A 12,657-nucleotide genomic window follows, 5' to 3' on the forward strand; every position below is an offset into this window, starting at 1 on the left:
TGGTTTCTTTTGCTAGTAAAGATGGTGCTTGTATTTGTTGACCAGTTTTGTTTTTCTTTTGTAAAATGTCTGTTTAATACACTTGCCAGTTTATTAACTGGATTACTTGGTTGTTTTTTTTTTTTTTTTTTTTGGTGTTTCAGTTTTTGAATTCTTTTATATATTCAGGATATTACTCCTGCATCAGGATAAGTCTGAAGCCCAAATCTTCATGTGTTTGTGTCCTTTATTCTCATAACTCTTATGATTTTTTTAGAATCCACTAAAAATAAACCTGCTCTCCTCTTGTGTCTTGCAGGAACTACCTCTTCAGATTGCAGCTTGAGGACCTGTCTCTTATCCAGGTAGGTGCTATTTATTGTTCTCAGCTCTCATTTTCCATCCCAATTAACTCAGTTTTGAGGGCAGGGAGACCGAAGCAAGGGTGCCCGTCGAGGCGGGGCAGTGTCTCACTTCTCAGCTGGTCGGGCCCCAGGACTCTGGCTGCCCTGTTGGTGTGAGTCGCCAGCCACTTAGCTGATGACCATCAGCCACTTCCTGTTCCCTGTGACCTTGTGTTTCACAGGAGCCATCCTGACTTACTCTTCCTCAGGTGACAGCCAACTCAAGGACATTCCTGCAAAGTCTGGAGTGTCCCTTTGCTCTCCGAGAGCACCCATTGCTCATGGGGTGTGATTCATGCCATTCAGCTGTCATGTTCTTAGCAAGCGTCTTAGTTTCCTCTTTCTGTTCCTAATTAGATAAATATGAATCTAGGGCTTAAGATCTACACAGAGCAAAGAATAAACAAAATAGATCAAAATAAAGTTTTTATTTCTGTTACTGCTGATTGGAGACTGAGCCAGGATTCCTTGTGTCTCAGATTTTATTTTAGTGGTGACAGGAATTGTAACAGCCCCCTCCCCCTCCCTGGTGTTCGGGGAAGGTGTGATGGTCAGGGCCTCTAGAGAACAAGATGGTGGGGACACACAGGAATTCTCAAATGCCCTGTGGGCCATGTCAGGGTCCCTGAGCTAGGCACAGTTTGGAAAATGTTCTTCAACCTATTTTGGTATCATCCTCATGTCCTAGGCTAAGAGAAGTGGCTGGGGAGGAATTTATCGTGTGGTTTTATTCTCTTGGTAATGCTGGTACTCGTGAACTTTCAGGAAACTTTAGAGCTATGTTTTAATATTAAATTTGTCTTTTTTTATTTGTTGGGGTCTTGAAATAAGACAATCCACAACCAAAGCTAATATTGGTTAAAAGCATGAGCTTTGAAGACCCTACACCTGGGTCTGTGATCTAGCGCCAGGCCTGTCAGCCGTTATTGGTTTCCTCATCAGCAAAATGGCCACAAACCATAACCAAGCCTCTCCATCACGAGGAGCTGGAGCAAGGCAGGAGAAGAGAGGAGAACAGTGACTTCTCCATGAACAGTGGCTCAGCTTTGAAAAGTGAGAATGACTAGTAATAAGTCACCGGATTGTCCACACGGATGATCACAGCAGCAGATGAGAAACAAGAATCCATGGACATATTCAAACAAGGACAAGACACAACCTAGGGAATGAGGTGGAAGGGATGGCCTGTGCTTACATAAAATGCCAGTGAATGAACACTGGAGGGATGATTTAGTCCAGGAATTATGATTTGGCAGTCTTCACACTAAAACACTTCTCATGCAGAAATGATCCATGCCTGCTAAGATGTTGAATCTGAGTTTGATGACAACAGGGCCCTTACACAGTCTCACAGAATCACCTGTTTACTAGTTGTTAGTCACGAGTGGAACCTTCAACTCCGCAGTGAAGACACCTGGCAGATACCTCACACCAGCTAGCGCAAAGTGATTTCACTAATAACAGGAAAAAGTCCATGGATTTGTGGCTCTGAAAAAGACACAGGAAGATTCCAGCAAAATTTATAGCCAGTGTCGTCATGAGGAACCTTCCAACAAAGCCAGACAGAGGGACGCCCTACAGAAAGCTGTAGGGCATCAAACATCAAAGTCGTAAAGGATATGAAAACAGGACGAAGAGTTATTCCACCACCAAAGAAGACAAAGAAACACAACCGTCATGCACGACTTGATCCAAATTGGTTCTTGGACCTGTATTTATTCCTTCTTACTCTAAGAGATATTATTGGGATGACTTAGAGACTGTGATTGTAGGTAAGATAGTAGATATGTGTTAATACCCATTCCCTGACTTCGGTAACTTCATTGGTATCTCAGAGAGTGCCCTTGCCCTTTGGGAAAGTCTACTGAAATATATAGGGTAACAGATGTCATTTTGGTGACTTATTTTTAAGTGATTTTAGAACTTACTGCATAAATATGTACAGAAGATATATACATATGAAGACAGAAAAAATGATAAAGCCAATGTGATGATATGTCCATGGGGGACAGAAGTGAAGGGTTCATGAGAGTCCTTTGTGACATTTCTGCAGCTTTTCTTGATGCAATGTTACCATTAACATGTGAATATAACATTTCCGTGCCACGGCAAGGAAACTCACTGCCCGTTGCCCATGCCCACTTCCTTGCCCAGACTGCCTGCCTGTGGGGGGAGGCAGGTGTAGGGCTTATGGAGCTGAGGTCTCTTGCTGGCAGTACCACGGGTGAGAGCCTCCTCTGGCCACACAGGGTCCAGCGAGGCAGTGAGCGCTGAGAGGTGGTGCTGGGAGCGCAGCCCTCAGGACAGAGTCTTTGAGCACCCTTGGTGCCCAGCAGTGCCGCTCGCCTTCTCACACCCCGAGTGTGTGTGCAGTTCTGTGGCCCGCTGTTTACTTAGCATGGCGAGGGATACAACTGGCAGTTCTTCATGACACTACTTTTTCCCTACACGTCTCCAGGAAAGAGGTCTTGTTGATTTCTATGAATATTTTATTTTAATTTAAATGACTACTTCCAAGGCTAACAAAGAAGAACGAGCACAGAGGCAAACAAAGTGCTGTTCTGCTCTTGTAAACAGCGCTGTCTGAGAGAAGCACGTGAGCCACATAAGTAATTTAGGATGATCCCATCGTCACATTGAAAACAGTGCAAAGAAACGGGGAGTTATTTTTAGTGATGCATTTTACTTATCTATCTAAAATATCACAATGCCAACATGGAGTCATCACAAGAAATTCAGGAGATAGGGTCCATTCCGTTTTTTAAGTAACACGTTTTGGTGCCTAATCTGTGCTTTCGGCACGTTTGACTCGGGCTCACCAGGCCTCAAGTGCTGAGTGGCACGGTGCCTGCCGGGCAGCGCAGTGGTGGACTGAGTGGCAGAGCACTGTGACTTGCATGGCTTCCATTATTTCTGCAAAGGATCATCTGGATTCATTCTTATAGCTCAGGCTAATCGTTTTCTCCCTCCTTCTCTCTCCAAAGATAGGAAATTATTGCTTAAATGTGGGAGGATGAGCGTACTGGGCCAAGGACTCCTAAGGTGGACAAGCAGAGGGAAGGAGGGAGGAGGACAAGGCTTCCACCCAGCCAAGCCCTCACTGGGCACTGGATGGGGCTTTGTGGGACTTCGCCCCTCTGCCATACAGCGCCATCCACCTCTGGGTGGCTGCATCTCTGCCCACCCCTGGGGACCTTCCTAACTTGTCCACTAATGTCGGGTCACCCATGGTTCCCAGGCCAGCAGCTGCTCCCCAGCTTCAAGTGCTTTCTCTTGCCCTCCTCTCTCTCTCCACGCTTTAACCCTATTCTATTACTCTAAAAAAGAGGGGTCCTTGACTCTCACTTCAGGTATCCCATCCTTGTAACCCCCCAAGGAAGGGTGGCTACTGTCCTCTGGGGTGTTTCACACCCTCGGGCCTTTACTACTTCTATTAATACTATGTCTTCTTCTGCTCTCCCTCCTCCTCCTCCAATTGAATCCAGCCGTGCTGACCACTCAGACACATTCCCAGTACTTTTTTTTTTTTTTTTTTTGAGACAGGGTCTTGCTAAGTTGCTTAGGACCTCACTGAGTTGCCCAGGCTGGCCTCAAACTTGCGACCCCCCTGCCTCAGCCTCCCAAGTCACTGAGATGACAAGTGTGCACCACCATGCCTGGCACCGGGTCTTTACTTCTGCCTAGCAATCACTGCCTCCTGGGCAGGCGCACTGTGTTGGAAGGCGTGTTGTACTTGTCTTTATAGCCTCAGTGTTGTGTTAGAATCAACCATTAGGCTTCTGGTAGCTCAGAATAAATGCCTGCAGACCTTTTAATGCCTTGGCATTTAATAGTATGTTTCACTCTTTCTCCATCATTTTTACCTTAACACTCTGGGGTATGAGGTCAACTTCACGTTTTTGTTCCTAAATTTGAGAAGAGCCATAAGAATCGGTTGCTGAGCGGCATTTGAAAGCACACAGGTGCGCACACTTGGCTCAGAGAAGGCTGCAGCACAAGCAGGCAGTTCTGGGCTCTGACAGGCTCTTCCTTGAGTACCAGCCCCCTGTCTTCAACGCTCTTCTGCAACGTCAAATTTCTCCCTCAAATTATGGGCCTTTGTGTTGGTTTAACATCATTGGTCAGGAGCAGATGTGGGAAACTTCTCTATTTTTCCTTGTGTTTAGTGACCTTCACAGACCTGTGGAGCCCCAGGGAGCCCTGCTCTGCCCGTGTCCCAAGATTTAAGGCACCCCTTGAAGTTGAGCAGCCCCCACACTTCCCAGCTGTGGGAGGCACAGGGATACCCCTGAGTTCATCCCCTTTCCATGAAGGCAGGGTGGGCCCCCCTTGGCTGTCCCTGGAACCTGGTCACCGGGTTACTCACCTTTGTGGAACCACGCTGAATTCATGAGATTTTTAATAGGCTGAGAGGCCTCCCTGCAAGGTCAGATCGCATGGTGACCCTGAAGCAGGGAGCTGGAAATGAGTCAGCCGGTCTCCAAATCAGAGGTCTCTTTCTCCGCCCAAGAGACTCTGGTCTCCTTAGATAATAGAGACTTCCACAGTGAAGTCTTTAAAGAAGTAAAAAGATCTGACACGGTTGGGATGCAGGGACTCTCATACCCATAGCAACATGATCTGTTTGAGGCCAATTTCTTGGCCTCATTGCAAGAACGTTCACACTCCATGAAGTAAAAAGGCTGCACTTGGAATATTTGTTATGAAGTTCAAGCAGGTGTCATCTTTAATATTGTAAGGAGAAAACTCAAGAGTTGCTTTTAATTTGAGGCAATAAAACCAGTGTTTCCTCAATGGCTGAAGAATCAAATATTAATGCGCTAACATTTGTTGTGCGTCTTTCCACTGGAGGCTGGGGTGCACTCCTGGCCACTTGGCGTGGACCCAGGACGAGCCTCTGCCGTCTGTGGAAGACCATTCTTGGCCTCAGTCATGGTTCCCCATTAGGCATCTCTCCTACCTGATGTGGTGACAGATTTGAGACTTCTGTGTGGCTTCTGTTCTTGCTTTGATGATGGTAGTTACTTTACAAGAACAAATCTCTTTGAAATGTAAAAATGCAGGTGGCCACAAGACCCAGGTGGCCACAAGACTAACCAGCCACACTTGCCCATCGGGATTCTTCTGTGGCTTGAGGTGGAAGCTCTGGAACAGAATCCAAGGAGCACACGGGGCCTCTGCTCCATCAACCTCACTATCTTCCTAATGTTCTTTTGGGAAATGGTTCAAAATCCATTTTTTTTTTTAAATCGGGTTTTGTTACTAAGAGAAAAGAATTCACAGCCTTTTTCTCACAACTGATGGAATAAGCAGAAAAATTGAAATCGGTTCTAATTTGCCACCTGCCTCTATGATTTCTAAATTGAAAACTGTTGAGTCTCCGTGCCTACTCCACCATTCTTGGTAGAGAACTCTCTCCAAAATTGAGGTAGATGTTAATTTCTCTTCCTGTATACCTGAGTTCAAGGAATTGAGTGTTAACCTATGTCTATGTCTAACCAGTTGTTCTCCTCTGGGGCCAATTTCATCTCCTGGGTACATGTGACAATGCCTGTGGACATTCCTTGGAGTCACAGCTGGAGGTGGAAGCTGCTATTAGCTTGTCATGGTGGAAACCAGAGATGGTTATAAATATCCTGCAGTGCACAGCACACTCAACAAAGAATTACCTGGCTTTGAATGGCTCCATTGCCAGTACTGAGAAAACCTTATGTTAGATGATTCCTGTCTTGGTCATCACATATTCTGAAGAAGCCATTATTCTAGTCTGTAATATTAAGATTTCTTGATTGAATCTATAATATCTTTGATATGCTAGGAATTTATCTCTTTTGATTTCCTCATATATATAAAACCCAAGACATGTATGATTCCATAGTGGCCATTTCTAAAGAACCTGCTGGGACTCTTGAGTTTAAATTACTTCTTTTTATTAATATGAAATTAAATTTAAAAATAAATTGAGTCCATTTATAATAACCTGTCTCATGGGTCATAACACTCTGATATAACTACCCTCTGTTGGAAAGCTTCTGTATAATTTAAAGAATGATATACTAATTAATAATTTAGAAAAACTATTTCAATGAGATATTCACATTGATTAATTTTTAAAATTATGCTTTATATTTACTGGGTCATAAGAGACTGGTCTCCCCTGTAGCTCTCAAAAATCATGATTGCAAACTTATTTTTTTTCCTTTCTTTATATGTTCTTAAAATCTTAGCATTGTAGAAGCAAAAGAATCTTAAAGACCGCCGTTATTAAGTCTTTTCAAGGTTCAACACACTAGGGCATGTGGATCACAGTTAAAAGTTTTATTGGAACCCAGTCATGGTCATTTACTTGCATATTGTCAGTATATGATCATGGCTAATAAAGTTTTATTCAAACACACATCCATTCCTTTACTTAACTGTCTATGGCTATTACCCTGCAAAACCGAACAGTCCTGACAGAGACCGTCTAATCTACAAAGCCTAAGCTATTCACTATCTGTACTTTAGAGAAAGAGTGTGTTACTTATTCTGGTAACTAGTACAGAGCACGTTCTGAACATATATTTTTTGGAGTAAGCACAATATTATGTGGTGTGATTGTTGTCTGTTTCACTTTGTCAGACAGTGTGTACTTGATGGGTCTATTTCCACTCCTTGAACAGCAATTGCATGGTGTCTGGAGACCTTGACCAGTGGGTGGGAACCTAGATAGCATAGTCCTTCCCCCAGATTCCAGTCACTCTCTTGTATCTTACTCCTTGGTGAAAATTTCCTGTTTCATCCACCAAGATTTTCAAACACATTTATTATTCTTTTTTTCATAACTTCCTGGGGGATTTATAATGGTTAACGTATAATTTTTAAAAGAAAAGTCTCTACTGACTTGAAACTCAGATGAGGACTGAGAACTTACTGGTTTGGAGAGTATTAGTGAACTTAGTACACTGCCGTTAACAGAATACCCTGTTTTCCCAGGTACCGAATACTCACAGGCTGAAGATTTACTTCTCATGTCCATGACTGTCCAGTGCAGTTTGTGGGGCTCTATTTTATGCTACTGTTCAGAATCAAAATATGTTGTATATTATGATGACCCCATCTTCAGCCCACACCTCCAAAGGCAGCCTGGGGGAAAAGTGAGGGGTCATACAGAGGAGATCTCTATGCACTTGGCCAATGATGACCCATCCCTCTGCCCAGATTCCATTGGGTGTAATTCTGTCCCATGGCCTCATCCAGCTTCAAGGCCATCTGGGAAATATCACTTGCCTGTGTATCTGCAAGGAACAGAAGACTCAGGCTCTCAGACATTGTCAGGTACAGACTTTCCCTGGGTGTTGTGTGGTTAAACAGGACTGCCCCCTAGGAATGCACTCAATATTCCCTGTTCTCCCACTGTCTGCCTCCCCACCATTCTTTTTTTTTTCTTTCTTTTTTTTTTTTTTTTTACTGAACACAAACATGTATTCATGCTTCTAATATTTCTATGAACAATAATTAGCCACACTCTGAACAAACCACTTAACCTCTCTGGACCTTAATTTTTCCCACAGTACATTTTAGAGAGGAGATTCAGGAAGAAGTGCAGACTGGATTACCCCTAAAGTCCTTGACTGCATTAAACTATTAATGTGTATCCTCCTTCTACTTATTTCTTCTGTCATTGCTTTGGATGCCTAGATTCCTGTTTCTTTAAGGAAAACTCTCCCTACTAATTTGAAATTTGGTATTATGCTTATTCAATATAAGTTTGGTGACCAAATCTGTCACAAAAGAATGATGCCAACAGCAATATAATCATTGACAACATTGATTGTGGCCTTATAAGCACTGTGCAAGCAGCATCTCATTGAATTGTCTAGCAGCACTAAGGCCTAGGTATTCTTTTCAATCATTTATAGGTGAGTTGAGGCTCAGAGTTTTTGAGATTTAATTGGGACCTCTCTGCTGGTCTGTGCTTGGGGTCGCGTTGCAGACCTGGGTGTAGACGCCTTCAGAGGACAATAGTTGCCTCATTGTGAACTAAACACCACTGGATTGCACTCATTCATACCACTTGATATACCACCTGTCATTCACTACTGGTATGCAGGGACTCTAGCTACTAATTTGTATTGTCATTTACATATGGTTCTGAGGTCAGGTTCTCTGGAAACACAGCCTGGGATCTATGAAGGGTAGGTCCGGGGTTGGAAAGTGCAGGATATTTCGGGCAAAGAAATAGGCAAGGGTTGTCTCTGGGAATGTGTCCTGAGCTGTGGAGCATGAATAGACAGCATGAGGCTGTTAGGCAAGGTGGGTGATCTATACCCCGTCTACACCCTTGTCCTTCAGTCCTACTGTGCCCCACAGAGTTTGGCGGGAGTCATGCATCTCTTGGTGAACTGATTCTCAACAGCCAAGAGTATCTCTCCAGGGCAGGGCCAGCTGTGAGCAGTTCCAGCCCATGCTGAGAGCAGCCAGGTGCAGGGCACCCTGTTCTGTCAGCGGAGTTGGGTAGAGCATCAGCAGGATCCGCCATGATGGGATGGGAATTTCTCAGTGTTTTTAGGAATCTCATTTGGGCTTGTCTTAATATTTTAGGCACAGACTGATCAGACATTGGTCTCTGTTACTGAAGAAATGAAGTGTTTTTATGTCTTGAAAAAATGTACTTTATGCTTTATTACTGAATGCATTCAGTTGTGTTGTATCTTACTTTTTAATAATTGCTCTTCTCTGTTTCTGAATTTCTGCCTTACTTGCAGCCTCAAAAACTAAATTGAAGATGCATGAATATTTTTCTAAGCTGTGTGTATCTTTTAGTTTCCTGAAATGAGGTCAGGAAATTTCTGTAAGCCAATAGCAAACACTAGCTGACAATCACCAGAAGCTAGATAAATGGAGGGGCTCATTTCATTTATCTAAAATGCATTTCTATTTCCATTTCAAAAATGGCCCCAGAGCCTGATGTAACTGCCGAAGAAGGGGCTGTGCAGAACTCTCTGCCCGGCTTTCATCTCCTCACCTCTGTGCCCCGCCCCAATACTGGCACCAGCAGATGAGCTGACTACCGGGCAAAACTTTATTTCAAATTTAAGCATCAGGCTTCTTAATTGGGTAACAGATTATATATATATTTAATTTTTCCTTTTTTTTATTGGTTGTTCACAACATTACAAAGCTCTTGACATATCATATTTCATACATTAGATTGAAGTGGGTTATGAACTCCCAATTTTACCCCAAATGCAGATTGCAGAATCACGTCGGTTACACATCCACAATTTTACATAATGCCCAATTAGTAATTGTTGTATTCTGCTACCTTTCCTATCCCCTACTATCCCCCCTCCCCTCCCCTCCACATTATATATATGTTCTGGGGGCTGAAGTCTCCCAATTACCTAAGGGTAAAGTATAAATGTAAAGAAGGAAGAAATATAAATAAAAAAAAAATATGAGTCACACTGGTCTACAATTCTCTTGAGTGAATGGACTGAGACTCTTGGTTTGGTGACTCTACAACGTGTGAGTCATTTCTCATTTTTAATTTATTCATAACACCAACAGCATTGGAGAGAGGAGCTGTGGGTACAGCTGCAGTGAGCTCTGCCTTATTTAGCATGTGTCTGTCAAGCACTGTTGCCTTGTCCTCCCGCCAAAACTCACAGTTTGGGGATTGGGGGTTGACCCCAGATTGCCCCCCCCCAACAAGTTACATCTCCAGCTTTAAAAAAATGTGTACACACACACACACACACACACACACACACACACACATTGCCATTCAAAGAGCTCATGTCAATCATCATTTGAATAAATGAGCATTGGATTCAAAGGCAATTTATGTATATATACATAAACATATGTATTTTGAAATATACATATATGTGTGTGTATGTGTATACACACATACACACACAGATACACACACAGACACACCACAGGGCTCATTAAGTTGCTGGGGCTGGCTTCAAGCCTGTGACCCTCCTTCCTCAGCCTTCTGAGCAACAAGTATTATAGGTTTATATCTCTGTTCCTGTCTTCTTGTGGCTAAATTCTAAGAGTTCATATTTTATTTCTTCATTAAATCACAACATTTCACCTGTTCATAACAAACCTCACTGACCTGAGAGCTATTCAGTCTTATAAATAGTGCCATATGATCCTGTCAGTGAGTTTATAAGAGCTGGGAGATATTCAGTTTTTATTTAGGTGTGTTCTAGATCACACAGGGGTATGTTGCCCATGCAGAAGTTCTCCATTACAAGTCATCTATTTTATAAGAAAGTGGTTTTGACAATGTGTGGACTTGATATTCATATTTGCCATCCAAAGACCTCATGTCAATCATCATTTGAATAAATGAGCATTGGATTCAAAGGCAATTTTAAAATATAGACTTTAGTTTCTGATTCAAGAGAATGGAGAGAACCCACATACTTCATTCATCAAAACCAGGCATGCAAATCACAATAAAGTTACATTTAGGAAAAAAATCATTGTGAATACACAAAAAGATACCCTGTATATATGACAAATTTGAAGTCTTTTGAAGAATGGAAAGCAACCTTTCTTTGGAAATTTGAAAGACACAAGAACAGAGAAAGCCTACCATGTAAAATACTGTGATGATAGGTAACAAAAAGAACTAATCACCTCAGGTGAAGCAGTAGGAGTCCAAGGAAAACGAAAGGACATCGAAGAAACATTGAATGAGATTCCAAAAAGTATGGTAGGCACTCAGTAAAAGATGGATGATTTTACATTCATGAGTGTCTCCACTCTAACCTGATACATCATTTTGAGGGCAGAAGACATTTTTTTTTTCCCCAAAGTAAGAACCACACAAAAACAAATAAAATAGGAGGGAAGATAGGACTACTTTGAGTTTCATTCAGGGAGGTCCTTAGAAAGAGAACCAGCAGATAGGTCGGCAGTCACAGTGAGGTTTAGTTGTCTGTTGAAGTCCCCATGGGCTTTAAACACATGACCAATTGTGGCCATACGTTTTTAAAATGTTGATACCATGGGAGGCATATGGCTTGCTTTTAAAACTAAAACGGGGTGGAATGAATTTTCTGCATCCTTACCCATGAGGATGAGATCTGACTAAAATCTCTGACAGATTATGAGAAAGGAATCCAGGTGAATCAGAAGCCCAAGAGCCCCTCCTGATGTCCAGGGCGACATTCCAAGTTCCAGGGGATGTCTAAAACAATGGAGAGCGCGGAAGTCTATATGAACTACTTCTTCCTAGCTATCCATGTGCACAGTGAATTGATTTAAAAATTAGGTATAATAAGAGATTAACAAAAGCTAAAAATAAAATAACATAATTGTAAAGCTATATTGCAACAAAAAGTATGTGACTGTGGCCACTCTTTCTCAGAATAGGGTTACTTGAACACAAGCATTGGGGAAAAACACCCCATTTGACTTAATGACGGAGATAGATACTAAGTGATTGATGAGAGGGTAGAGCATACAATGTGGATACAGTAGAAAAAGGGATGTTTCTTTTTCTGAGAGGGATCCAATGAGACTGCATGAGATTTCATCATGTTGCTCAGCAGCGTACACAATTTAAAACTTACAAATTATTTTATTCTGGAAATTGTTTTTATTCTGGAATTTTCCATCTAATATTTGCAGAACACAGTTGACTGCAGTTAGTTGAAACATTGGGAAGCAAAACCACAGACAAGGGGGACTACTTGTATTTGAATCTCACCAGGTGACACCTCATCCTCATTCAGGAGTCGACTGAGATGATCAAGCCCTGCCCTCACCTCTCCCATACCTACCGCTAGAGGGAAAGGCTACTCCCTGATACAAGAGTCTTAGGTCAAAGTGGCTTCATATGCGGTCTCTGGAATTATTTTTATCCCAACTGCCAGTGTACAGTTAAGTATTCTAGGCACAAAAAGAGGCAGGACTCCGTGACAGACAAATTAAATTTAAATAGGCAATAGGACTAAACCCACAGATGATCCAATTAGCAAAGTTAGCAGAAAATGACTTTGAATAACTGTGATTAATATATCCAAGAAAGTAGAGGAAAATTTGGACAGAACTAATTAAGGACTGGAGAAATTCACCAGAAAATCACCATTCAAAAGGGGTGGAAAAGCCCAAAAGGAATTGATGCATCCACAAAACAAAGAAAGAAGAAATATTTGGTGTATTTTAAAAGCTTTCATAGATTATTTTAAAATGAATGATGGTTAAATTGACAATACCAATAGAAAATTAGAAAATAAAGTTGAAAAAATCTCCTATGAATTTAAAT

General features: G+C 42.2%; 1 protein-coding gene across 7 annotated transcripts in view; it reads left to right on the forward strand.

Moving 5' to 3' along the window:
- Sema5a (semaphorin 5A) overlaps nucleotides 1-12,657 on the forward strand; it is a 450,819-nt gene that overhangs the window by 222,797 nt on the left and 215,365 nt on the right. For all 7 annotated transcript variants that reach the window (XM_021733399.2, XM_040272850.2, XM_021733404.2 and 4 more), the window contains one exon: nucleotides 299-344. In XM_021733399.2, the coding sequence (XP_021589074.1) occupies nucleotides 299-344 (46 nt within the window). The remainder of the gene's footprint in view (nucleotides 1-298; nucleotides 345-12,657) is intronic.

This window comes from Ictidomys tridecemlineatus, chromosome 1 (genome assembly GCF_052094955.1).
Source record: "Ictidomys tridecemlineatus isolate mIctTri1 chromosome 1, mIctTri1.hap1, whole genome shotgun sequence".
In the NCBI taxonomy this organism is placed as follows: Eukaryota; Metazoa; Chordata; class Mammalia; order Rodentia; family Sciuridae; genus Ictidomys; species Ictidomys tridecemlineatus.